Here is a 26883-nt window from a genome sequence, read left to right as displayed (position 1 = left end):
GGAACCAAACATAAAACTTCCAAGCTTGCTGATGACATGAAACTGAGTGGGAATGTGAGTAGTAATGAGAATGCAAAATGGCTTCAAGAGGAGAAAGACAAGTTGAGTAAATGGGCAACAACATGGCAGGTAGAGTATAACATGGAAGAATATGAGGTTATTCACAATGGTAGAAAAACTAGAAATGGTGAGTACTTTTTTAAATGCTGGAAGTGTTGATGTTCAAAGGAACCCTGGTCTCCTTGTACACGTCATTGAAAGCTAATATGCAGGTGCAGCAGGCAGTAAAGCAAATGGTACGTTGGCCTTTATGGCAAGTGGATTTGAGTAACAGAGTAAGGATATCCTACTGCATTTAAGTGAGGCCTTGATGAGACTACACCTAGAGTATGGGATACAATTCTGGATTCTTTTCGTCAAAAATTGTATACTTGCTGCAGAGGGAGTGCAGTGAAGATTCAGCAGATGTGTTCCTGGAATGTCAGGTCTGTTACATGAGGAGAGATTGAATAGATTAGGCCTCTATTCTTTAGAGCTGAGGAGGATGAGAGCTGATGTTATTGAAACATACAAACATCTTAGAGGTCTCTATGTTTCCTCTGCCTTAGGAGTGTAGAACTTGGGTGCACAGTCTCAAACTGGGCCATTTAGTACTACAATTAATGAATTAATTTATATTTTGAAAACAAATGCAGCCAACTCGTACACAGCTAGGTCCACAAACTGAAAAAGAAGTATTTTTTATTTTCATTTAATGTTGTCAACTGAAACTTGAGTCCACATCTTTAGATTCCTGGTTCAGATACAAAATCGGGAGTGTTAGTAATGTATCTTTTAATTCTCCTGAGTAAGTACAGAAAAGAACAACTAAGATAAATAAGCTATATTGAATTACAAATATTGAGCACTTGTTAAAAACTGAGCATAGTGGTATACAAATGGCTGGTAGGCTCCCCTACCTTCAAGGATGACCACACTTCATGAAATAATTCTGGTCCTGACGCAGGCTTCCAACCCAAAACGCTGACCATCCCTCTACCATCACAGATGCTACTTGACCTGCTGAGTTCCTCCAGCAATTTTTAATTAGCTCCATATTCTACCATCTACAGTCCCTTGTGCCTTCTAAAGTAATTCTATACGTGAAGTCTTTTTGAATGGTCTGAAAGATGCTATGAAAATTTTGTTCTTTGGTATTGGTTTATTATTGTCACCTGCGTGAAGTCTGAAAGATGCTATGCAAACTTAAGCCTTTGGTATTGGTTTATTATTGTCACTTGTACCGAGGTACAGTGAAAAACTTATCTTGCATACCGATTCATACAGATCAATTCATTACACAGTGCATTGAGGTAGTACAGGGTAAAAATAGGTAGCCACAGGGAAGTGCATGAGGTTGTGAGAAACCATGGCTCAGTGACACCAGAGCTGATGTTGTCAGTGGCAGAGCTGCCAGGCGCCGAGGCTCTGGCTGCGATCCCACAATGCCCTGTGGTTCGGGGTCCAGTATGGCGGCCGGGGAATAGGCTGTATTGCGGTGACGGGCCGGCTGTAGGTGGGCGGGATGCCGAAGGTGGTGTCCCGCAGCGTGGTGTGCTCCGACACCCGGGACCGCGAGGAGTACGACGATGGCGAGAAGCCGCTGCATGTTTATTACTGCCTGTGTGGGCAGATGGTGCTGGTCCTCGGTAAGCGCCGAAGGCCTCGAATCTGTAGGCCCCGAAGCCTCGGCCTCGAGTATTGTGTTGGGAGGGCTGGGGGGGGGGGGGGGTGTGTGAGAACGTACGGTTCATGGGACCGCGGCTTTTGCTGTTAATGTAATCTGCTGAATATCGTGTAAATAGGGACACAAGAATCTGGGGCAACTAACAATCTGCTGGAGGAACTCAGCAGGTCGAGCAGCATCTGTGGAGGGAAATGGACGGTCCAGATGAAGGGTCTGGACCCGAAACGTCGACTCCATAGATCATGCTTGACCTTGCTGAGTTCCTCCAGAAGTTTGTTGTTTTTTTTAACTGGGATTATAATCTGCTTTCATCAATTTAAAGCAAATAAAACGAAATCTGAGAAGTTTGATGGTGATTGGATTCAGTTATAAGTCCAATGATGATTTGATACAGTGAAGGTAAATCTGTGGAATGACATACAGAATGAATATGGTTGTGCAAATGTACATGCCAGTTTTAGTGGTATGAGAAAAGCATAAAAGGAGAAATAGTTTGAAGGCAATCTCATTAGAAAATCCGGAAGAGGTATCTTATTGAAACATAAAATTGTGAGTGGTAAGATGCTGCGTGGATGTTTGCCCTGGTGGGGGAACCTAGAACTAGGTAACCTAGTTTCATAATAAGGGGTCAATTATTTATGGCAGAGATGACAAGGAATTTCTTCTCAGAGGGTTGTGACTCTTTGGAATTATCAACTCCGTAAGTGCTGTGCAGGTGGAGTCATATTCAATGTGGACAGATATTTGAGCTATGAGGGAATCAAGGGGTAGGGAGAGTGGAAAATTGGTGTTGAGGCCAAAATTGGGTGAGCCATGATCACATTGAATGGCAGAGCAGGCTTGGGAGGTCAATTTTTTCTGTTTCTTATTTTCTTAAATGCAACAATATCTGGAAAAGGGAGTACCAATCAACATCTTTGTAGAAGACTTTTGTTGGAAAAGGAAGCAAAGACTGAGGACTTCCTTGGGTGTGACAAGCTAGAGCTCTGGCCTTTTGTATGCACAGGTTCTGGGTTGATACTTCAATGAGGCCATTGTGCACTCAGTTTCTTTACTTGCATGGCAGTTCAAAGGCAATCTGCAAGGGACCTCGAAAAGCAAATTAATAAACTTGACTCCTTTCATCATTTTGCGGAGTCATCCCACATGTGACATCTTTTGATTGCCCGATCGAATTGTCATTGTGAATAAATTAAAATTGTCTTTGTTTTGGAAAAAAAGTCTGATCTATCTGATGGTATCTAAGCAGCTGTAAAATGATCAAAATATTACGTACAAAAATCCTGTACTTTTATTTAGATAGCAGTTTGTAAGGTTTTACTAATGCAAGTTGCCTCGTTGCCTTTTGGTGCTTCACCAACTAACCATTTTCCATGTATGGTGCCATATTATGTTTATTTGATCCTGGGCTCTCACAGCCTCACCTGACAAACAAAATTTGCTGGTAACATAGACCAGTGGATAGTGGTCTAGATTATGGGCTCTGACAGCTATTTTTAGCCTCCAAGAGTATTGAGTGCTACAGCACCAAAGTACTACAGTATGATTCTAAAGTTCCTGTCACTCCTTTATCAGGGCCATGGAAGGATAAACATGAAGGACTCAAAATTGAAGACAGCCTTGGTCACATTACCTTAGCTATTGATTATTTGTTTATATGTGACTAATGCATTTTAGTGATCTGTGCACTTAGATGCAAAATCTTTTGATGCTTAATAGTTGTTTTAGATTTTACCATTTTTAAAAGATTATCTGGTCTTATTGCCATATAGTCCAGAATAGATGACTTCACACTTAACTGTGTTGAAGTGCCATGATTTTGCCTACTCAATGTCTATGTTATTACTCCTGTCTACACAAATCTGTATGTCATTGACAAAATTGTATCACCCGGACAGACAAATATCCATGTCATTAATGACTGATATCCTAGCATAGAATAAAACAAACAAGGGAGATCAATCTTTGTGCCAAAAAAATGTCTCTGATTCATTTAAAGTAAAAAATTCTGAAGATGAGGTTCTTGAAAATGGCTTTGGTGGTCCAGCACTATGCCTGGTTTTAAACCAACAGACTGATTCATCCAAAACAGATTTACATTAACACTAATTCTTGTTGCTATTATGTTCATATTTTTACAGTTTCCCAATCGAGCATCATTTTTCTTTAGCGAATAGTCTGGCATTCTGATGATGTCCAATTCAGCTGTCAGAATATCAAATTTTGTACATATCAAAAATTCAATAACAAAAAAACAGCAGAATCTCAATCTGAGTTAAAAACAGAAAATGCTGGGAATGCCCAGCAGGTCAGTCGGCATCTGTGGGAAGCAAAACAGATGCTGTCTGACCTGCAGTTTGTATATCAAAATGTTTGACTAATTAAGCATTGTGGAGATTGTTTGTAGATTAAGTTTGCTTGTAATATTCCAAATATACTAGATATTTGCAGCCAGCATACCCAGGTACAAACAAGCCTCTGATTCTACTGCCAATTTTGCATCACTCCCAAGCAGCATCTACATCACAACAATGTAAAACTGATGTGCCAGCACTTGTTTACTGCTTCCCATAATAATTAATCTGCAATTCACTCAAGAATCTCAAATAAAGTACCACAGTGTGGTTGCCTCACCTTTTTCATTCATTTGATTACTTAAGTTTGGCAGTATGGGAATAAAAAAACAGTATCTCCAATTTTTTTTTTACTGAAGATGTCGATGCTATTATTACCTCTGGATTTTTTTTCCCTCATTCCCACTACCCGCACCCCATTTTAATATGATTTATTCTGACACTAAGAAGCTAATTTTGCTTTTAAATTTTAAATTATCTTGCATCGCAGTTAATACCTCTGCCCAATCCAGGAGATGCTGTTCTTGTATTTGCTGTTTTTATATTAATTTTTTGCAGTTTATTTGAGGTAATGCTATGTGTTATTTATAATCTCCCCCTACACAAAGAAAGAATTGGGATGAACCACTGTGAAGCTGAAATAATTTTCAGAGGCAACTTTTTGTTTCTGATTGTACTGACTGAAGTTTCACTATGCTTGTGAAACACTTTCGTACCAATATTCCCATTTGTTTTAAAATTGGCCCTTTGTCTCTCAAGATTGGTGTATTTTCAGCTTGCAGCGAAAAGACATAGTAATATTGAAAGGGAAAATAAAATAATTTATCTTTTTTTACCCTCCACCAAGCATCACAGGCAGGTTACATCTTTTCAAGAATTGAGCATTTTTACTTATGAAGTTGTGGTTGGAGGTATTTTAAATGCCTCTGGTATCCCATCATTGAGTTATGCTTTAGGTGCAAGTCTGGATGATAAATGTTGGGAGGCTTTTTGACTGTGGACAAAGTAAGAACCCTATTTGATTTTCATTTCCATCACCCATCGTATTTCCCTAAGTCAGCACTAAGGTAAATTGGATCTTCTGCCGGTTTCAGTTAGAATAGCACTTGGGAATTTCTTGTCTATGTGAGTTAATCTTGCACTATTCACTGCAATCCAGGAGATGCTGACCATGCTGTGTAATTTTCTTTTATTTACTTGTTCAGATTGCCACTTGGAGAAACTGCCCATGAGACCACAAGATAGAGCACGTGTTATTGATGCATCCAAACATGCTCATAAATTCTGTAACGTTGAGGAAGATGAGAGCATTTACCTACGAAGGTAAGATAGAAGCATCATGATGTTGGAGTTTGCCTTAGTTTTTAAATTTTAGTCAATCCGTTCACAAACGAGTTAAAGAATTTACACGTTATATATAAAGTGGTAGTTTCACTCCTCAAGTTTGAATTGGCACTACTATATTAGACGCTTTAAACACAGAAAATGCATGATTGTGGCAAGAGGTGCGAAGGAAAAATTCCTGAGCAGCAGAATGAGTGAGGAAGGAGAAAACCATGAAAAATAGTAATGGGTAATTCAGCTGCAGAAGTGATTTTCACCTCATCAATTACTTTCATCCAACGGATTAGATTCAGTTTAAAGCTTCACACATGAACTCCATTTTAATGATGGTAATTGTTTAAAACAGTCATCGTTTTTGTTTTCTCCCCATTTGCAGGCCACAAGGGATAGAGAAGCAATTTAGGAAAAAATGTGGAAAGTAAGTACTCAACATTTATAACTTTACTGTATTAATTTGTCTCCTGCAATTTCACATATAGACAGTCAAGACTAAATGTAATCATAAAGTAAGCTGAGCAGGAAGTGAAGAAGAGTAAAGGATGTGATCCTTTGCTATTAACTACTGTAATCTTTGTGTGATGGTGATGCTGCAGTTGCCTGATAGAACTTAATAGAGTTAGGAGTTTTTGGAAATACTCAACAGTTCATGCAGTATCTACAGATAAGGGAAACAGAATTCATTTTTCAGATCGATCTTTCATCAGAGCTGGGAAAAGTTAGAAGTAAAATAAGTTTCAGGTTGGAGAGAAAAGGGGGAGGTGCAGAAAGGCAAAAGGAGGTGGACCAAGAGAAAATGAACAATATAAATATTAACATTGCAGGCTAAAAGAAAGTCATAAAAATCGGTGAATAACATTTTATTTCATATTTTTTTGTATTTGCTGTTGGTTACCCTAAAGTTATACCAATATAGTGTCTTCTCAGATTTAAGAATAAAAATGTTAGTTTTTCACACTAATAGTAATTCAACATCAAACCATGTTGATTAATAGCATAAGCTATGCATTTGGAGGGAATCTAATAAACAGGGAATGAAACATGGTGTTCAAGCTATGCACAAGCAACATGACCACTTAAGTGTTATCTGTCAATTAAGTGTTATCTGTCAATTAATTGAAGGTGCATTGGAGGAGAATTGCATCGTAGGACAGTCAGTGTTGGGTGAGAGATTAAACTGTGACCACTGGATTATAATGGATAATGCTGGAAAATGAGTGCTGGGATCACTCTTTGTAATTAAACATTCACTGCACCGCGTGGTGCAAAATGTAAATTATGATGTATTCTGGCTGCTTATAATTTCAGTAACCAGCCAGGACTAATTATGTTGTTCATTGCATTAGTATATCACTGCAAATAACACGCTGTTCAAAATAATGCCAAATATCGGTGTCTAAACTTGTCATATAATCCACTTATTTAACTTTAAGGAGTTGCAAAAGGAATATATCCCTTATAGCAAGAGTTACTTAGCTTGGGTAATAAATCTGTAAGATCTCTTATTGTTTTGTTTGGTAATTTAGAATCATTTGCATTATTGCCAAAAATATATTACTACATTTTGATTCAGAATTTTTACTTAAATTTTCTTTTAACTGAAATAGCAAAAGTTAATTTGACTTTTAATAAGCCTTTATTAAAATATTTCAGTATTTGAAATTGTTAATTTGTACTCTGCTTTCAGTTCTTTCTCCCCATTTATATTACTTTGTCAGTTGTTAGCTGTGAACTTCATTTATTTAAACCATGTTTGTCACATTGATATTCAGGGGTGAGTAGCAGAATTTGAATATACATTTTTAATAGGTTTTGGAATACTTGAGTTTTGTTGGTGTGTCCAATTTATATGGGAGTAAGGTTTGGTTTAACGGAATTTTAATCCATTGTCCTTATCAAGATATCTGGATGCATTTACGTCTTGATAGCAAAAGATGTCTAGTAACTGTGTACCTTTGCAGATGTGGCCTGCTTCTCTTTTATCAGCACCAACAGAAGAACACTCCAGTTACTTTCATCGTGGATGGTGCTTTAGTGAAGTTTGGCCAAGGGTTTGGTACGACAAGCATATATAGTCAGAAACAGGAACCTCCAAAGAAGGTGAGATTGAATATTTATGTATTTACATCATGCAATTTTCTCAGATTTATTTATCAAGCAGCTCAAGGTCACCTAATAATATTTTGCAGCTTAATGAAGGCCACATAAAGGTTCATTGTTCTTGTAAACGGGGCTATTGGGCTGCTAAACTTAGCAGTTAACATACTTTCTGTGGTGAGATTGGTATGAACAACCGGAAAATACAGGAAATTAATATTCAAGAATAGTTGTTTATTTAGTTTAATGAAGAATATCTAAGTGACTGACCTTGGAAAAATATAGTTTTAAAACATTCTTATAAAATGTAAGATGCCACTGACTCAAATTCAGTATTTCTTCCATAACATACTGAAGTTGGGGAACTTTTTTGAAAGAGGAGAGCAACATTGGGAGCAAGGAATAATTAAAGTTGCAATTTTCCCCTCTGAACATATGTCTTATTGAAAATATAGCTATGCATAGATTTGAGGAGGATTTTTCCAACATATTTGGTTAAGCCAAAGATGTCTCCTTTATCTTACTGTGCAAAATGAGAACAATATCTGAAGAGAAATAGTTAACATCTCAGGTCATTGGACCCGATCTTGCCAACTTTTTTTTTCAGAAAATTGCTGGCTAGCTGCAGTGCATGGGTCAGCTTATTCTTGACTTCTGTGCCTGCATTGCAACGTCGAAATCAGGAACAAGCTTGGGGATTGGATGCCAGGGCATCTCTCCTCTTGCTATACCATTGAAATCGGCACTGAGTCTAGGGACAGAGTACCACATACTGGAGTTGAGCAGCTGGATGCACTCCATTTAAACCTGCTTGCTGAGCTTGTAACAGGAAAGTAGGTTTTCTTTATTGTAGTAATCTTAATGATTTTAATTACATTTCTATCACTTAAACATGTTTTTAAGTGAATTTATTAATTCCGATTTTTATTCTATTTAAATCATTTTGAACTGATTACAAAAGTCTCTGATCACAAACATTTAAAAGCAATTCCAGTAATGAGCTGTCAAAAGGCCATAATGGTCTGTGGGTGGGACTTTGAGATCTGCTGATTGCATCCTCGTCATCGCTCCACCTCATGGGGTGATTTTTAGCCAGAGTGGCCTCATCTGATTGGTCATGTGGGGTCAGAAACAGTAAATGCATTCATGGAGTAATCATGAGCACAGGTAGTGACCTGCATAGAACTTGATCCAGCCCAGTGATTTTGTTTTTAATCAAATCAGAAGTTCTGTGCAGTTGAGAAGAATCCTTGCATCCATTTGCTTTTTCAACCTATTTATATGCAGCTCACTGTAAATGTGCTTAAACTTCTTTACTTAATATTTGCATGAGTGCAGGGTGTCTTGGTACTTTGTAACAATCATTGTAAACAAAACTTATGCTATATTTTTCCCAGCAAGAATTTCTAGACAACTGTCCTTTACTGCCCTGTTGGCCAAAAAACATTACAATTAGTTAGTAGTACTGCCTTTGCTGCTGACGTGGCTGGCATCAGCTACTGCAATGCAGATTAGATTACAACCCTATGAATGTAATGGTGTGTATGGTTCAGTATCAACATTATCCAATACACTTATCCAGAGAAATCAGGAAAGTTCTTAAGTTTATGTTCAATTGGAGGTTTTTCAACTACCAGCAGTGATAATTTGCAATGTTTAGTTTCTCCAACAAAGGAAATCACTCTAGGCATTTGCAAGGTGTAATCACAAACGAATTGTAGAAATGTTGGGAAGGATGAGTTAAAATCTTGAACAAAGCTGTATTCTAAAAAGAATATTGTTAATTGAAAGTAGACAGCAGCGGAGTTTATCTGTTGAATGGTTGTTGAACCAGTTAGGAGCATCTGAAAGAAGTTAGTACATGGTGGAATTATACTAGAAATTGTAGAGAAACAACCAATAAGCTAAACAAATGCTGAGTTATATTACCATGTTATCAACTTGTATGGTGCATAGTTAAGAGCACACCTTGAGTAGTGTATTTCCTGAGGAACAAATCTTTAAAAGGAGTGTCAAAAGCAGGGAAATTTATAGAGCTACTTCCGAATCAAGAACAATGGAATAATTAAACTGGAACAATATCTCATGTGAAATTGTCACAACAGGACATGGGTTTTTGCCTTCACCAGTTATGTTCTCAAGGCAGTTAGATACTGTCACAGGAAGCAATTAGTTGCTATACAGATATATGACGAATGAACAGAATTATTGTCTTCATTTGTAATCTAATTTGATGTTTAAAATAAAAAGGAAAGTTAATATCCTACTCAGAAATATGAAGAGGGTGTGGAAGTCTTTCATCTTTTGTTTATTCTGTAGCACAACTCCAAGACACCTAATTAAGTTCTTTGTAGTTCTGGATTTCAAATACTAAATTGCAGAACCAAATTTTTTTTAAGCAACGGTAATGTAGCAGCATTTTGCATGGTGTTTTGTAGCAGCACTTTAAAGCACAATATTACATTTAGATAAATTAGACAGAGAGAGATGACCAAAATCTTGGTCAAAGAGATGGATTTTTAGGACTACCTTACAGGAGGAAAGGGGGTAACGAGGCATAGAAATTCAGAAAATTCCAGAGCTGAAAGCTTTGGCACCTGAAGATGTGGCTGCTGATTCTGGAGCAACTAAATGTGGGGTGCTTAAGTGGCCAGAATAGCAAAAGTCAGCAGATATGCAGAGGGAGAAGGTCACAGAGAAAGAGTGGTACAGTCATGGATGGATTTGAAAATGAGGTTGAAACTTTAGAACTGACATGTTGCTTAACTTGGAGCCAGTGTAGTTCGCCAAACACAGGGACAGCACAATGGGACTTCAGATAAAATTGCTGCTCCACAGGTTCAGCAACCCTGGCTCGATTCTGACCTCAGGTGCTGACTATTGGAGTTTGCATATTTGTGACTGTGAATTTACCGCAGCTCAGAATCAGGCTTATTATCATTGACATATGTTGCGAAATTTGTTGTTTTGTAGTAGCAGTACAGTGCAAGACATAAAAATTACTATAAGTTACAAAAATAAATAGTGCAAGAGAGGAATAACGAGGTAGTGTTCATGGGTTCGTGGACTGTTAAGAAATCTGATGGCGGAGGAGAAGAAGCTGTTCCTGAAATGTTGAGTGTGGGTCTTCAGGCTCCTGTACCACCACCTCAATGGTAGTAATGCGAAAAGGGCATGTCCTGGATGGTGAGGGTCCTCGATGACGGAAGCCATCCTCTTGAGACATCGCCTCTTGAAGGTTCTGGTGTCCTCCAGCATTCCAAAAAAGCATGTTTATAGGTTGATTGGCCTATTTTTAGTGGTGGCCGGAGGTGGTTGGTGCGGCAGAGTTGATCAGCATGCGAGAGAGATTAGGTGTCATCATCCCGTTGCCAGGTTTCCTTAAAGGCCATTGTCTCGACCTTTCATCTGCAATAACTTGTGTACTCTGGAGGAAAATATGGATATGGGCAGAGGTAGCTAACCAAATGCCAGGATAGTACTGGGTTCGAGAGGGAAATCCACGATTTAACATGCAGCAGATGAGCTGGGCAGGGAGATCAGTCAGACAAAGAATAGGGGAGTGAAGGTTGCCACAATGATGCTTTTGTAGGATGCTTTGAGAGACACAAAGAGGTTCACGTGAGAGGGCGTTGAGCAGGTGGGAGAATATTATTGTTGAGGCATACTGAACAGTTGGTATAGAGAGCAGCATAAAAGAGTGTAGTGAAATTAAGTGAGTATAATTATGGGAGGGGAGTCTGAATGGTATAAAGTAGGAAGTGAAGGGCATAGAGGAAGTGGAAATGTGTGAATGGGTCAGTTCTGGAGCAGTAGTTAATATGTACACTCGTGCATACAATGTGGGCCTGCCTATACTATATTTATTGGGATATGATATATTCTGGAGGTGAATGGAGAATAGAGAGGTGGCAGAGTTAAAATTGGAGCTCCTGTGATGAAATGGATAGGATGGAATCCAGATAGAATATCAATGAACAATTAGGTATAGCGGACACAATTTAGTTTAGAGGCACTTTGATGGTGAAAGCATCAGGATGTACAGCTTGGAATATTTCTGAGGTTTGGGAACTAGGGGGTATCTAGAATTTATTGTGGAATAGAGGGAAAAGCGCAATAAGAAAGTTCACTATGAAGTTCTCTGTCCCAAGAGTAAACCTTAAAAATTTTCAAAAATTGTGAGGCCTTGCCACCCTCATGGGCCTGCTGCATGCAATATGTTATTCAGTCACCTAAGCATTGGTTTCTTTAAAAGATTGGCTCCACACAACTGGCGTCCAAGACAGTTCATAGGTTGTAATTTTTATATAAATATTTTAAAAGTATTCCTTTAGAGATTGAGGCTGGACTGGGTCAAGTACTCAAGAATAGTGAAATCCGTTGAAAAAATATTAACTTGGGATATTTTACAAATATTAACTTGTAACTCAAAAGTTATTAAAAATGCCTCACTGATTAGAAAGAATGGATAAATAACGACACCAATTTCTGCCAGATACTATGTCTCAACTGTATAGAGACACGAGAGAGACTGCAGATGCTGGAAAGCTGAAGCAACACACAAAATGCTGGAGGAACTCAGCAAGTCAGGCAGCATCGATTGGAGGGAAACAGTTGACGTTTCTGGCCGAGACCCTTCATCATTTCCCTCTATAGGTGCTGCCTGATCTGCTGAGTTCCTCCAGCATTTTGTGTGTGTTATCTCAACTGTATTTTCTCTCTCGCCCCCATCCACTTCTCTTTCTCACCACTCTCCCTTCCCTCCATGACCCTCTTTTTCTTGTTTTTCTTTCTCAACTCTAGCACTCTTGATCCTTCACTCTCATGCCTTTCTACTCTTTTTCTCTTGCTATACCTTACCCTTGTGTGTGGTGAAGTAATTATTGGTAGAGCCAAAGAACTGGTTGCTGAGTTTAATGCTTTTGACTCATTGTAGAGGGAGAGTGAATTGTGCAAAGTTCATTACTGGAGCTTTCTGCTTAATTATGTACATTTGTGAACTGTTTTGATTCAAATCTAGAAGGAAAAATGTTTCCCTTGTACATTGTTAAATTTACTTTTCCCGTATTTAATCCCCATAGTTAACCCAATTATCAAAACCATTTTTACTTCAAAGAGTACATTTTTTTTGACAATGATAACTTTACAAAATGTTCTCAGCGCTCTGCAGTGATAACAAAAGCCTCGGTTCTAGAAAAGAGCAGCCCAATGCAGTTATGAGTGTGTAGCTTTTCTGATTTATTTAAGCTAGCAATTACATCTGTCTGATTTTTATTTCCATAAAGAACAGGGTGACATTTGTATATAAAAGCGGTTCTCAATTAAAATTTCATCTTGTACAGTAACAATGCTAAAGGTTGAGTGAGTAGGTGGTCTAGATTAGTAGAGTGTACAGAAAGCTTATCACTGGAACTTTCCTAAATTTCTTTCCATCAGCAAGTCAGATGGGGAACAGACACGATGGAAAGGCTTTTACAAATCATGAGTGTTTTAGGCACACGTGTGAATAGTCTGGAAAATAGTTATTGTTGCCTTGCCCATGTCTCTTTTCCAACCACACAGCTGGCCCCCCCCCCCCCCCACCATCCCCTTGTCTCCTTCTCACACCCAGTACCCTCCGTCACCCACACCCTCCAAAAATATTTATTTAATTGTGCAAATACTAACAGGGTTTTGGGAGAGCTGGTGCTTCTTAGCCGCAGTTTATTCAGTTATTCTTGAGCATATTCTAATATTAGGGGATATAGCATTTCGAAGGCTTAAGTTTGAAACAAATTATGATTGTCTACTTTCTGGTGACCCCAGTCAAACTGCTGTATGTGAAAATAATTAAAGGCATTTTGGCTGACCTACACCAGCTGGGGGACTTGTTCCCGGGACAAGCTGAACTTGTCTCCAAAGATGTCTTTATCTGTTGCAGAGATTCTGGTTGATGTTTAATTTGAACCTGAAGTTCTTCTCTGCTGGTAATGGAATATTTTATAGGAGTAAACGGAGAAAGAACAAACTATTATTTACCCCCTACTTCTCCCATCTTCCTTTTCCCCACTCAATATTCAAAGAACTTGTTACCACTGCTTTCTGCTGCAATGCAGTTGCAAATGAAGTAATAGTAAGTGCTCAGGGGCCAGGGAAGGTGGTGGGGGACCTAGAGAGCTGCTCCCAACCCTACCTGTTTGCTGCTTGGCTTTCTGCCTTCCCATTCTTGTTGCAACTGAAGTAATTTTTGGGAAATATTCAAACCTTAAGAACCTTTTGAGTATTTGCAGAAAACTACTTTCTGACAACTGTTCTAAAACTGAAAGCATGCCGTACATTAGCCTTAAAAGAACTCTGTCAGCTGCATTATAGCCAACATGGATCCTGTCAAGATTCAGTAGCACTGACACAAAGTAATAAACTGATCCTCAGACCAAATGTTTCATTTAGTTAGATCATGTATGATATATATCTTAACTTGGTTACCTGGAAGGAAAAGTCCTAAAATTCAAAAAATGTTGGATTTGCGTGGCATCAATTGGTAGCCTTGACATTCAAGTTATCTGATGAAGGATCTCTCTAAAACTTTAATGTCTGTTTCTCTTCCAGATGTTTATCAATGTGCTGTGTGTCTCAGTGCTTTATGAATGATTGCTTTTACACCGACAAGCCCAAATGTACAATTATTTTCGGCTGCTTTGTCTCATTTTTACTTCAATAATTCCAACCCTGGCTCCTTAATGTGACCACAGCAGTTTGCACCATTCAAGAAATAGTCTTGTTGCTTAGATTTACAATTTTATTGGAAGAGTTAGGAATTCACATATTCCTTGCAAGATGAGAGTTAAAACAGGAAAATGAAGTTGGTAATTTTCTAAGTATTAACTTAAAAGTGTTAAAGGCTCAGAGGAAGCAGAATTTTTGAGGTGTTTCCAGGAGAGCTTTTTGGCACAGTATGTAGGTAGACCAACGAGGAAAGGAGTGTTACTGGACCTTATCTTAGGGAATGTAGCTGGTCAAGTGGAGAGTGTGTCAGTGGGGGAGTATTTTGGATATGGTCACCATAACTCTGTTTTAAAGTGGTCATGGAAAAGGAAAGGGATGGACCAGTAATTAAGGTCTTAAATTAGGGTGAGACCGATTTCATTCATGTAGGGGAGTTGCTGACAAAGGTGGATTGGGAGCATCTACTTGCAGGCAAGTCTACATCTGCACAGTGGGAAGCATTCAAAGCAGAAATAACAAGAGTTGGGGGCCAACATGTTCCTGTAAAGGTGAAAGCCAGGGGTAACAAGTATAGGAACCCTGGATGTCAAGGGATATTGACAGTTGGATAAAGAGGAAAAAAAGGAAAGGAAGTGTGTGATAGGTATAGGGAACTAATGACAGGAGGCCTGTCAAGGGTATAAAAAGTGTAGGAAGGTGCTTAAAAAGCAAATTAGGACAGCAAAGAGGGGTCATGAGGAATCACAAGCAGACAGGATTAAGGTGAATCTGAAAGTGTTCTGTAAATATATTAAGGGCAAAAGAATAACAAGGGAAAAAGTAGGGTTCATTAGCAATCTGTTCATGGAGCCAGAGGGTATAGGTGAGCCTCTAAGTTAATGCTTTTTATTGGTATTTGCAAAGAAAACAGATTTTGTTGTTGGTGAATTCAGTGTAGGGGAAGGTGAAAGTCTAGTGCAGGTCTCCATAAATAAGGGGGAGGTCCTTGATGCATTGGAAGGCTTATAAGTGAATAAATCCCCAGGACCAGCTATGGGAGGCAAGGGAAGAGATTGCTGGCGCTCTGGCTGATATTCTTACATCTTTGCTGGACGCAAGTGAAGTACTAGATGACTGGAGGACAGCAAACGTGATCCCCCTTTTCAAGAAAGGCTTCACAAAAATGTCTGGTAACAATAGACCTGTGAACCTAACGTCAGTGGTTGAGAACGTTCTGGAAAAAAATTCTGAAGGAGAGGATTAATGATCACTTGGAGAGCCAGGGACTAACCAGAGACAGCCAACATTGCTTTGACAAGGGCAGATCTTGTCTAACTGATTTGATTAGATTCGTAACAGAGTATATCAATGAGGGCAATGTAGTAGATATGATTTGCATAGATTTCTGTAGAACCTTTGATGAGGTCCCTTAGGGGTGACTGGTTCAAAAGGTAGAGCCCATGGTATCCAGGGCAAGTTGGCAAACTGGATCCAAAATTGGCTTGACAATAGGAGGCAGAGGGTGATGGTAGAGGGTTGTTCATATGATTGTATGCTTGTGATTAGTGATGACCCACAAGAATCAGTGCTGTTTGTAATATACATAAATGATGGGAGGCAATATCAGTAAGTTCATGGATGATGTTAAGATTGGTGGAGTGGAAATTAGTCTTAGGCTGCAGAGAAATACTGATGTATTAATGAAATGGCTAAAAAATGGCAGATGGAATTTAATCCAGTTAAATGTGAGGTCATGCATTTTAGAAGTACTAATAACTCTAGGACTTAGACCATGAATGGTAGGGAGTATTGAGAAACGGGGACCTCAGAGTACGTCCTTGAAGGTGGCCATGCAGGTAGATTACATGCTTAGGAAGGCATACCAGACACTGGCCTTCATTAGTTGGAGCATTAAATACAGAAGTAAGGAGGTTATGCTCCAACTTCATAAATCCTTGGTCAGACCTCGACCTCATCTGGAGTACTACGAGCAATTCTGGTCACCAAGGTACAGGAAGAATGTGATGGTGCTGGAGAGGGTGCAGAGGAGATTCACCAGGATGTTGCCTGGGATGGAGCAGTTCAGTTATAGGGAGAGACTGGAGAAGCTAGGTCTCCCTGGAGCGGAGGAGGTTATGAGGGGGCGCGATTGAGGTGTGTAAAATCATGAGGGGTATAGATGGGATAGACTGCAGGAAACTTTTCTACATATCAGAGCTAGATAAAACTAGAAGATATAGATTTAGGGTAAGGGGAAAGAGATTCAGAGGGGATATGAGGAGGACCTTCTTCACAAAGAGAATGGTGAGTAACTGGAATGCACTGCCTGAGGAAGTTTCTCAAGCTGGATCGATGACATAATTTAAGAAGTATCTAGATGAATACTTGAATCGCTTAGGCATAGACGGGCATGGACCAAGTGCTGGGAGATGTGGTTAACACAGAAGGGTGCCCACTGGTCAGCTTGGACGAGTAGGACTGAATGGCCTGTTTCCATGCTGCTTCATGTGACACTATATTTCAGTTCCAGAATGAATCACTCGCTTGTTTGTGCTCTGCCAATACGGTGGAATGATAGAGCATGGATCTGTGCTTAAAGGTCACAATTCTGCCATTGAGGAAATCTGAGAAATTTCCTGAGCACAAATAAATTTAAATCTGAGTGCAATCTTCCTGCTTAATTCTGTTCTTACATATTGGTGATCATGTGCTGAAAAACAGCTTTGATGAAAGCTTTGGGACAGATTGCACAGTATAGAGCAACTAGTCAAGAGAGAAAAATAGTATAGCTTTTGTTGGAAGATATATCTCAAGTAAATATGACCAATACAGACTTAAAAAAAAGATAACATGTGGTTTCATTAAATAAAATTCACTCTTTTATTTCCTTCAAATCATCAAGCAAAATAGCCTTAATCGTTAGCACTAATCTACGTGTTTCTGCTTCTGTAGGTGATGATGACGAAAAGGACCAAAGATATGGGCAAATTCAGCTCTGTCACTGTGTCCACCATTGATGAGGAGGAGGAGGAGATTGAAGCGGTAAGATCTGGGAATGTCTGCTTCAGTACTGCATAGTTGGACATCATGAAGATGATATGTGGTTAACTCTTAGCTGCCTTCATGCTAGGGGCGGTTAGGAATGAACACTAAATGTTGGCATTGTAAGTGACAGCCCATCCCATCGGGGGGAAAAAAATCAATAAATATCAAAGTATAATGACACAGTCTTTAAAATGCTTCCTAGATTGCAATATGAATGGTTAAAGTATGTTATTAACATTGTTGTTTCATTTTAAAGCATCTCCATTCCAATTTTTCCAATTTTATTGAAAACGTCCTTGCACAGCATCCCTAAATAAAATTAATTTCATTGATTTTTGATTTGGAAAAATACAAATGTAACCAGGAAACTACAGACCTAATATTTTAATGTTTTAGTCTAATGTAATAACATTCTGTGAAGCTTAAATCTTTCACTAACTTTTCAACAGTTCTTTGGCCAGGTAACATGATCTTATTATGAATCCCAATTTCCCATGCCACATATCTTGAAGCTTGTGTGGATTAACCTGCAGATGCATGTATTTATGCCCTGAGAAATTTGCAATGGAGAGTTTTTTTGTCTTGGAAAATGCTCCAGTCCCCCACCAAGAGGTAGACTCTTAACTTTTTCAGTCCTAGGGTCTGATAGCTCTACAGAAAGGGTGCAGAGCAGATGTACAAGGATTCTGTCAGGGATGGAGAGTTTTAATTAAGTGGAAGATTTGGCTATGCTACAGTTTTCTTTGGAAGAGTGGAGGTTGATGGGAAAATTTAATAACAATCTTTCTATTAAAGAAAGGTCTGGACAAGACCTTTGGGGGAAAAAAAAAGAGCAGATTTAGACCAGTCAGTCCCTCAATTCTGCACCATAATTCAATAAGATAATGGTTGATATAATTTTCCTCCACTTTCCTGTCTGGTACCCTTTACTGATTAAAAGTCGAATTATCTCAAGCTCAAGGATTGGTCTCCATAGCTTTCTGGGGCAAGGAATTCCAAACTCTAATAATCCATTTGAGAGAAGAAATTCTTCTGCAACTGTATCTTGAATGGGCGCAGCCACCAGCACCCACCCACCCCCCCCCCCCCCCCCCCTCCCCCATTATTCTGAGATTCTCTCTTCTGGTTTTAGGCTGTTTCACAAAGGGAAACATCCTTCAGGCTTTACCCTGTCAAGTCCCCTAGAACATTCCATCTTTCGAAAAGGTCTCTCATTCATCCAAACTCCAATGAGTACAGACCTAACCAGATCAGCCTTTCCTTGTTAAACATAGGACAACCCTCCATACTTAGGATCATCCTAGCAAACCTTCTCTGAGCTACCTCCAGTGATGATTTAACTTTCCAGAAATAGGGTGATGTTTTGGAGCGGAAAGGTCAGCATGTTGATACGGGTTGAAAGGTAATGGTTGGAAGGATTAGAAGAGTTGAGAAAAAACTTCCTTCGCCTAAAGAGTAGGAGCTGTCTGGAATTTGCTTTCTGAACTGATGATGGAGGCAGAAAGCCTCAGTCCATTGAAGTAGGACCTGGACAAACACCTAATGAAGTACAAAGCTACAAAAAGAAGTTGGGTAACTCAATTTAAGATAAGATCTTTATTAGTCACATGTACATCGAAACACACAGTGAAATGCATCTTTTGCGTAGAGTGTTCTGGGGTCAGCTCGCAAGTGTCACCACGCTTCCGGCACCAACATAGCATGCCCACAACTTCCTAACCCATATGTCTTTGGAATGTGGAAGGAAACCAGAGCACCCAGAGGAAACCCACGCAGACACAGGGACGATGTACTAACTCCTTACAGAGAGTGGCCGGAATTGAACCTGGGTCACTGGCACTGTAATTGCGTTACGCTAACTGCTAAAATTTTTAGCTGCCATTGGGGTGTCTCCATTGTCTAAGTTCTTTTTGAATAAACATGTATGAAGGTTTACAAGAATACAGATCTATTTTGCTTAACTTGCATCCTTGGGTCCCCCTGCACCATTCATCAATACTAATCCAAGGTACAGCTGCATCTACACCTCTGCCAAGGCATTAGTGAGCATTATACAGTGAGCAAGGCATTAGATGTGAACAACACCTGGGAATTGTTCTTGCCTCCAGTAATGCAGAGTATGTATTAACATACAAATCACATCCAGTGATAGGGTAAACTTGAAATATATTTTGTTTCATTCCATACATTGTAAATTTGTTGTGGATTTGGGAAAGCAAATTGGCAGCAAGTCATGTGAGTGACATGACTAGGGATTATTACCGATTATTGCTCATGTGTATTTTGTGTATTGGACAGAGGGAGATTGCTGATTCCTATGCACAAAATGCCAAAGTCATTGAGAAGCAACTGGAGCGGAAAGGCATGAGCAAGAAGAGACTGCAGGAACTGGTATGTGGAGTAGTGTTTTATCATTATCATTTTGTGAAAGATCTGTTCTTCCAATTTCAGGTTATGGTTTCTCTGCAGTTAGAACTTCCAGAAAATATCCACATGGAATGTAGAATTAATTTGTAAAGCAAGGGACAATCCAGCTGAGATTTTCTTGCTGCACAGACACCATTTTTGCCCGGGCACCAGTGATTTCTTAATGTGAATGTGATTTGTTTTGCCTCAGACTTCGCTGCAGGTGCACAAAAAATTTGTTCATCCTAGCCCTGAATGAATGCAACAAAGCACAGGTTTTTAGAGTTGAGTTGAATGCAGTCACAAGATGCCAGTTATAGGATTTTATTCCTGGATCTCATTCCAGAAAAACATTGTAAATTATTAATTGATCTTTGATCCCAATAACAAAAAAAATCCTCGGCACATTAAATAAACTAAGCTGGTCCCTACAATTTGTAGTTTTTATAGCTGCAAATTAATGGTCTTGGATGTACAGTTGTAATGAAGAATCTGTCCAAGTTCAACACCTTTACTCTGTTTAACCAGCTCCAACTTCTAAGTCTAAGCACGTTCACAGAAATCCAAAAGCTGCTGTCATTGATAGCCTACTTCTCTACAGAGTGTGATTAAAGTCTTCAAATTACAATTAACTTTGAGATTTGAGCTATTATGCAACATTTCAATGCACTGTTCCTGCTGGAAAAGCCATTGAAAATATTATACCATGTAGAATGAGGTGTAATTGAGTTTTTAATTGAATGCCAAGATATAATTATTGTTGAATGACTTCTGACCTCTCAAACTAAATTTAAGTATGTGAACTATCATATGCTCAGAATTAAAAATTCCATGCCTTTTAATTTTTCTTTACTTGCAACTTCTGCCTTAGTCCCAAATATTTGTGCAAAACATATACTTTTTCTGTAAAATGTTATTTAAATATTAATGTTTCTTTACTTCCTGGTGAGAAATGTACAATGTGATTGGGTTTTCAGCCAATTTCGTGAGATCACCAATTGCTAGATATGGGACATTGCATTAGTGTGTACATCATACTGGGAAAGGGTAAATCACAACCCAGAGCTTGCTCAATGTTTGTGTGCAGGTTGTCTTGAAGTTATTGTGCAGATACTTTGGTGCAAACCAAAAAAAAAATCATTGTAAATCTGTAGAACTAATGATTTTTTTTTAAATCAGTAAAAATGAACTTGGTACTTCCAAATTAATTAATGGGTGTTTTTACTGCAGAGCAGGTTTAGGTCTCCTGTGTAACAAGTTTACTTTTTTTAAACAGGCGGAGTTGGAGGCCAAGAAAGCCAAGATGAAAGGAACCTTGATTGACAATCAGTTCAAATGAACAGTGAATTAAAGAAGGTGGATCCCAGTCATAAGACAGAGTACAACTAAGCAGCATCAAATGTACTTTCTTCCATGTTAAGTATAGAGACTATGGATAGGTGGGGAGAATGAAAAAATTGTTCTTTTACTTATTCAGAATGTTTTGTGTATGAGAAATGGACTATGTTGCATGTTAATATTTGCGCATTGGTATCATAATGTCTATTGTTTTGGGAATACACTTATATAAACAGTAGATATTTATATTTGGTATATTTATAAATTTTCTTTCACCTGATAGCCAGCTTAGCACTGTTCTCTCACACCCTTTCATTTTAGCTGTCCTGTTTACTGCATTATTCAGGTGTTTCTAGAGAGAGTTATGCAAACAACCATGTGAAGAAGTGGATGTATCTGTTCTCTGTCCAGCTTTGTTGTGAGCTGTAAATCTCTGGGCTGGAAAAGGAGGGACAATCACACCGGAGTCTCTTCCTGATTGGCATGTTGCCCTGTAGAAGGGCACATGTGCAGGCATCACAGATAATCCCGTGATTGTGTTTTAACAATCTGCCAAACACTGCATTGGCTCACACATGAAGAATGGCTGTATGCCTGTTATCCTTTCACAGAAACCAGCAGCAATTGTATTCCATTCTTGCACAAATCCTTCTGAAGTTCCCCACTGTTCTAAAACTTTTTTTTACATATAAAAATAGAAATATGGCAAATGTTTGGGGAACTATACATTTAAATACTTACCTGAAGAGCTTCATTGAACTTTAAAGCATTAATGAAAATGTAACCATGTTTTACAGTGAGCAGCTCTAGTATTAAAAGCAAGAGGGAATGCTAGAAATTGATTGTTTTATAAGACATATTGTCACAGAGTCTGGAAAAAATATTTTTAAAGTGGGACCTTTCACCAGAGGTGTTGCCTTGTCTTCTTGTTAGATTTGGCCAAAATTACAACAGTTCAAAAGTATTCCCCCCTCATAAATGTTCTAGTTGCACCTCTAGAATAGTTTGGAAAATAAAATGTACATGAACTTGAGTCAAATGAAATGTTCTGATTTTCAGTAGTAAAATCTAAAAAGGATTTTCATGGATAACCACATGGAAGGTTATAGTTATTGGGAAAAGATGAAAAGGTTGGTTTCTTTGTGAAAAGAGAAGACTGAGGAATAGCCTGATGAGTGTACCAATTATGAAAGGCTCCGAAAGAGTGGAAAAAGTATGCTTCCTCTTGTGAAGTGGAAAGACCTGTATTTACTGTAGTACATGTCATATCCCTGTCAGGAAGTCCCATTGCATTTGCAACAGTCTGCTCTGAGAGGTAAACAAGCACTAGAAAGCTGATGGAATCTGCGTTCAGTTCATGTGTTTAAAAACAAAAGCTGTTTCTTTAATATTTTATTCTTAAGTGGAACATTAAAGCTGTTTTATAATGTCACTCAAGTAAACAGGTTTTTCTTGTTGCCATGGCTGTTGATTTCTTTGTAGAGAAATCTTGTATTTAAAATAAAAACCAACAAATGCTTTTGATCAACAACACTGAGGAAATAATAGAGAAAACATAATAGGGGTGGTGGAAATAGTGGGGATCATGAGTCTATCAGGTTGTTGTTCAAATCTAGCTATTTTACTGACCTCCTTCCGGGAAGAAAATCTTCCGTCCTTATCTGGTCATACAATCTGCTGGAGGAACTCAGCGGGTCAGGCAGCATGTGGAGGTGGGGGGAGGAATTGTCAACGTTTGGGGTAGAAACCCTACACTGAATGGCCTCCTGTATCATAAGGCAAATGTACAGGAAATATCTGTCAATACCCTATCAGGAAAGGTAAATATGTTTCCTTACACAATCTTCACTTCCACCGGTATTGTCCATGTAGGCATTATCCTTACATGTGAACTGAAGTTGTTGGTTCACCAGGACATACAAGCAAAGCTTGAGAAAAGTTCAACTGTTTGGACAGTATCCCAACTCAGTAGCACTCACGCTAAGTGATGTCATTTTCTGTGACAGTTTTATTACATCTGATTTAATATAAAAAGTGTCTCAAAATGCAATAAAGATAGAACCTCGTAATCCATTTTAGGAACTGGTATGGTTTTTTGGAACTGTTAAACAAAAAGTTATCTAATATTTCTGCTGCAACTGCCATTGCCATTTAGTGAGACTTTAAGGTGCTTGAGAGTGGCCAAGGTAGATGTGTCTTGAATGTTTGATGTATAATGTGAGGTGTGATACAGGATTCCTTATCAATGCTACACTCAGACCCAAGCACACAACAATCAATAGTCCATATTAAAACAAACAGCAAATGTGGTCAGTGATATTGTGTATATTCTTGGTGCAGGAAATCTAACTCATTTGTAGGGAAAGCAGATATTAGATACAAGCAAGTAGTTCACTCTCTCATGTGATGCAGTTAATGAGCTGGATAATGGTGTGACTGATCTGACTGCAGACCGTGTTGAGGAGGGTGAGTGGTATTGGTATTACAGAAAAACTCTGATAATCCACCGTCCAGTTGGTGGGAAGTCCTGATGGTTCAATGACTGCTGTTTCCTTCTCTTCCTTTAAACTTAGTAGGTTCACTGGAAAATTTATCATGTAACATCTAAAAAATCATTAAATGTGTGCTGGGGTATTAATAGGAATAACATCCAGTAGTCTGGAAAAATCTGCTAGTTCAGCACCAATGAAGTCCTGAGTGTGTCAGATTAATGGAGGTTTACTGTACAGGGGTGAATTGGATTGGTGTATTGGTCAGGTATAAGTTTCTCCTGAGAAGGAAAGCTTAAAATGGAATCTCACAGTTTAGAAATCAAAGAATGAAGTAGAGTCGCTAGTTGGAATTGGATATAGACAATACACAGGTGGGTTAGTGATGTGTTTGTGCTGTGTATGGGCAGTGCATAGGAGAGTTACTGGTATGTTTGGACTGCGTACAGGCAAACCTGCATTACTACCGTTCGGGTTACGGAAATTCGCCCTGACAGAATTCACAAATCACTACCCCAAAATTTCAGATACAGAATAAAATTCATTCTCATGAAATTTGTGTGAAAAAAGTAAATCAACAGAAAAATTATTTTATTTCAACTTGCATTTCTTGACACATACACAGATGACGTGGCTTTGCGTTACAGAAAATTGTGATATGCACTGTTTTCTATGAACACACACCACCACACCCCACCCCACCCCCCCACTGCCACTGTAACAAGGGGGTTGTTGGTATAGAGAGTACACAGGAGTGTCATGGGTGTGTTTGGACTGTGTATAGAGTACACAGAAGGGTCAGTGATGTCCTTGGACTGTCTATGGAGAGTACACAGGAGGATCCTTGGGATGCTTGGTTCTCAAGGTTCCCAAATGTTCCTCTTTTACTTGAGTGGTCAAGGGTCAACAGTTTCCAGGAGTCATTGGGAATGTTACACTTCTTCAAGGAAGCCTTGAGCACATCCTTGAATGTTTTGCTCTGACTGGTAATGTTCTCCCAGAGTTAGGAGTAGAGTGTCTGCTTTGGGAGTCTGGTGGTGGGCATGTGAATGACATGGCCATCCTATTATCATTCACATGACATTAGGGTGAATGATTGGGATGACTGAGAATAACTAGGGCCTCAATGCTGTGGGGATGTTGGCTTGGGAGAAGTCATTAATGCTGGTTCACTTATCCTTCCAGTTGAATTTGGAAGAGACCTGTGCTCTGATGAATGGTTTTGGACTTTGACTCTGTTTCTCTTTCCACTGATGCTGCCTGCTTTGCTGAGTGTTTTCAAGAAATTGCATAGAGGTGTGAACACGGCTCAGTCCATCACGAAAACCAGCCTCCACGAAGTGTCTCAACCCAAAACATCGACTGTCCATTTCCCTCCACAGATGCTGCCCGACCCACTGAGTTCCTCCAGCTTTTTCTGTGTCACTCCAAATTCCAGCATCTGCAGTCTCTGGCATTTTCTCTCCATTGACTCTGTCTACACTTCCCACCGCCTCAGGAAAGCAGCCAACATAATGAAAGACACATCCCACCCTGGTCATGTTCTCTTCTCTCTCCCCCACACACCCCCCCCCCCCCCCCCCCCCACCTTCCATCAGGCAGAAAATACAAAAGCTTAAAAACAGGCATCGCCAGGCTCAAGGACAGCTTCTATCTCACTGCTGTAAGACTCTTGAATGCATGTCTTATAAGATAAAGATGAACTCTTGATCTCTCAATCTACCTCATCATGGTCCTTGCACCTTATTTGTCTACCTGCACTTTCTCTGTAACAGTAATGGTAACACTATACTCCACATTCTGTTATTGCTTTTCCCTTTATATTACTTCAATGTACTTATGTATGGAATGATCTGTATGGACAGCATGCAAGACAAAGTTTGTCACTGTCTATAGAACTCTGGTCAGACCACATGGAGTATTGTGTTCAGTTCTGGTTGCCTCATTATAGGAAGGATGTGGAAGCTTTGGAGAGGGTGCAGAGGAGATTTACCAGGATGCTGCCTGGATTGGAGAGCATGTCTTATGAGGATAGGTTGAGTGAGCTAGGGCTTTTCCCTTTGGAGAGGAGGAGGAGGAGAGGAGGAGGATGAGAGGGGACTTGATAGAGGTGTACAAGATGATGAGAGGCACAGATCGAGTGGACAGTCAGAGACTTTTTCCCAGGGCGACAATGGCTAATGTGAGGGGGCATAATTTTAAGGTGTTTGGAGGAAGGTATAAGGGGGATGTCAGGGGTAAGTCTTTTACACAGAGAGTAGTGGGTGCGTGGAATGCACTGCCGGCAGACATTGTGGGGGCAGATACCTGAGGGACATTTAAGAGACTCTTAGATGGACACATGAATGATAGAGAAATGGAGGGCTATGTGGGAGGGAAGTGTCAGATAGATCTTAGAGCAGGATAAAATATCGGCACAACATTGTGGGCCGAAGGGCCTGTACTGTGCTGTAATGTTCTATGCATCTTGGTACATATGATAATAAACCAATTACCAATATTTTCTGTTTTTATCCCAGACAACCCACTATCTATCCAGCAAATAGGTTGAATCCTGAAGGCCCCACTCTTCCCCAAAGCAGCATTCACTCTCATACCTTCCCATTCATCCTTGGTCCTACCTTCTCCCTTCCCTTTCTCTGAAACCTTCAGCATTTTCTTAAGAGGAGGTTAATTTCATTCTAACAAAGTAGAGAAGGATCCAGTTATAGATATTTCAACTCTGAGATCCATAAGCAAGACAGGGAGAAGGTATATATTCTGACAAACTAAATATTCCTGGGATTTCTTGAAAACCAGGTAGCTGCAGCCTGACTTTCCATGTAAATCTCTATTTAAACCAATTTATAAATAAATATCTGGAAGCCCTGCGTGGCATTTAGAAAATTAGATCATTAACCACCTTCAGCACAAATCTTAGTAATTAAAATCCTTGTTTGGTCAACTATCTTTGTGTAAAAATTTCACAGGACATTAAACACAACTTAATTATTTGCTGTTATCAGGGTGATAATAGTATTAGTGGGATCAACCGAGCATAATGTACAAAAACATGGAGAGAACATTCAGGAAATGCATTTTCCTGGTGAGATGTTACTAACTTTCCCCATTTCCTTCCAGTGGTGATCACAATAAAAACTGTGGCACAGCTTCAATGGAGACTTCACTTAGTGCACCTCAATGGGGTTTTCTCGTCCTGACTGAATGTCCCTTTGAGTAGGATTCCTTTTACTCGCATAAATTCAATGATCCACTTGCAGTAACTGCTCCCTCCTCTCCTGAGGTCGTGGACAGGCTTAGAGAGGACAGTTGTGACCTCTTTGTTCTTCTTGTTCAAGATAGCTTTGGTTCCAAATCTCCAAATGGGCTCTTGGTGATACCAAAAAGATTAACAATAGAAGAG

At 39.3% G+C, this 26883-nt stretch overlaps 1 protein-coding gene across 1 annotated transcript; it reads left to right on the top strand.

Moving 5' to 3' along the window:
• Window positions 1–1480: 1480 nt before the first annotated feature.
• steep1 (STING1 ER exit protein 1) lies at window positions 1481–23064 on the top strand. The gene is made up of 7 exons (XM_052021520.1): window positions 1481–1688; window positions 5286–5403; window positions 5801–5842; window positions 7383–7521; window positions 17155–17244; window positions 19546–19638; window positions 20930–23064. Exons 1-7 carry the CDS (start codon window positions 1565–1567, stop codon window positions 20990–20992), a joined length of 669 nt encoding a protein of 222 aa, XP_051877480.1. The 5' UTR covers window positions 1481–1564; the 3' UTR covers window positions 20993–23064.
• Window positions 23065–26883: the final 3819 nt, after the last annotated feature.

This window comes from Pristis pectinata, chromosome 8 (assembly GCF_009764475.1).
Source record: "Pristis pectinata isolate sPriPec2 chromosome 8, sPriPec2.1.pri, whole genome shotgun sequence".
Classification (NCBI taxonomy): Eukaryota; Metazoa; Chordata; class Chondrichthyes; order Rhinopristiformes; family Pristidae; genus Pristis; species Pristis pectinata.
Note: the sequence above shows the minus strand (reverse complement) of the source record. Positions and strands in the feature narration are given on the sequence as shown.

Coding starts and splice junctions, on each gene's coding strand:
- steep1 (XM_052021520.1), top strand. CDS start 1,565: ATGCCGAAGGTGGTGTCCCGCAGCGTGGTGTGCTCCGACACCCGGGAC. Junction 17,245..19,545: donor AGGAGGAGGAGATTGAAGCG/GTAAGATCTGGG, acceptor TGTATTGGACAG/AGGGAGATTGCTGATTCCTA. Junction 19,639..20,929: donor AGAAGAGACTGCAGGAACTG/GTATGTGGAGTA, acceptor TTTTTTAAACAG/GCGGAGTTGGAGGCCAAGAA.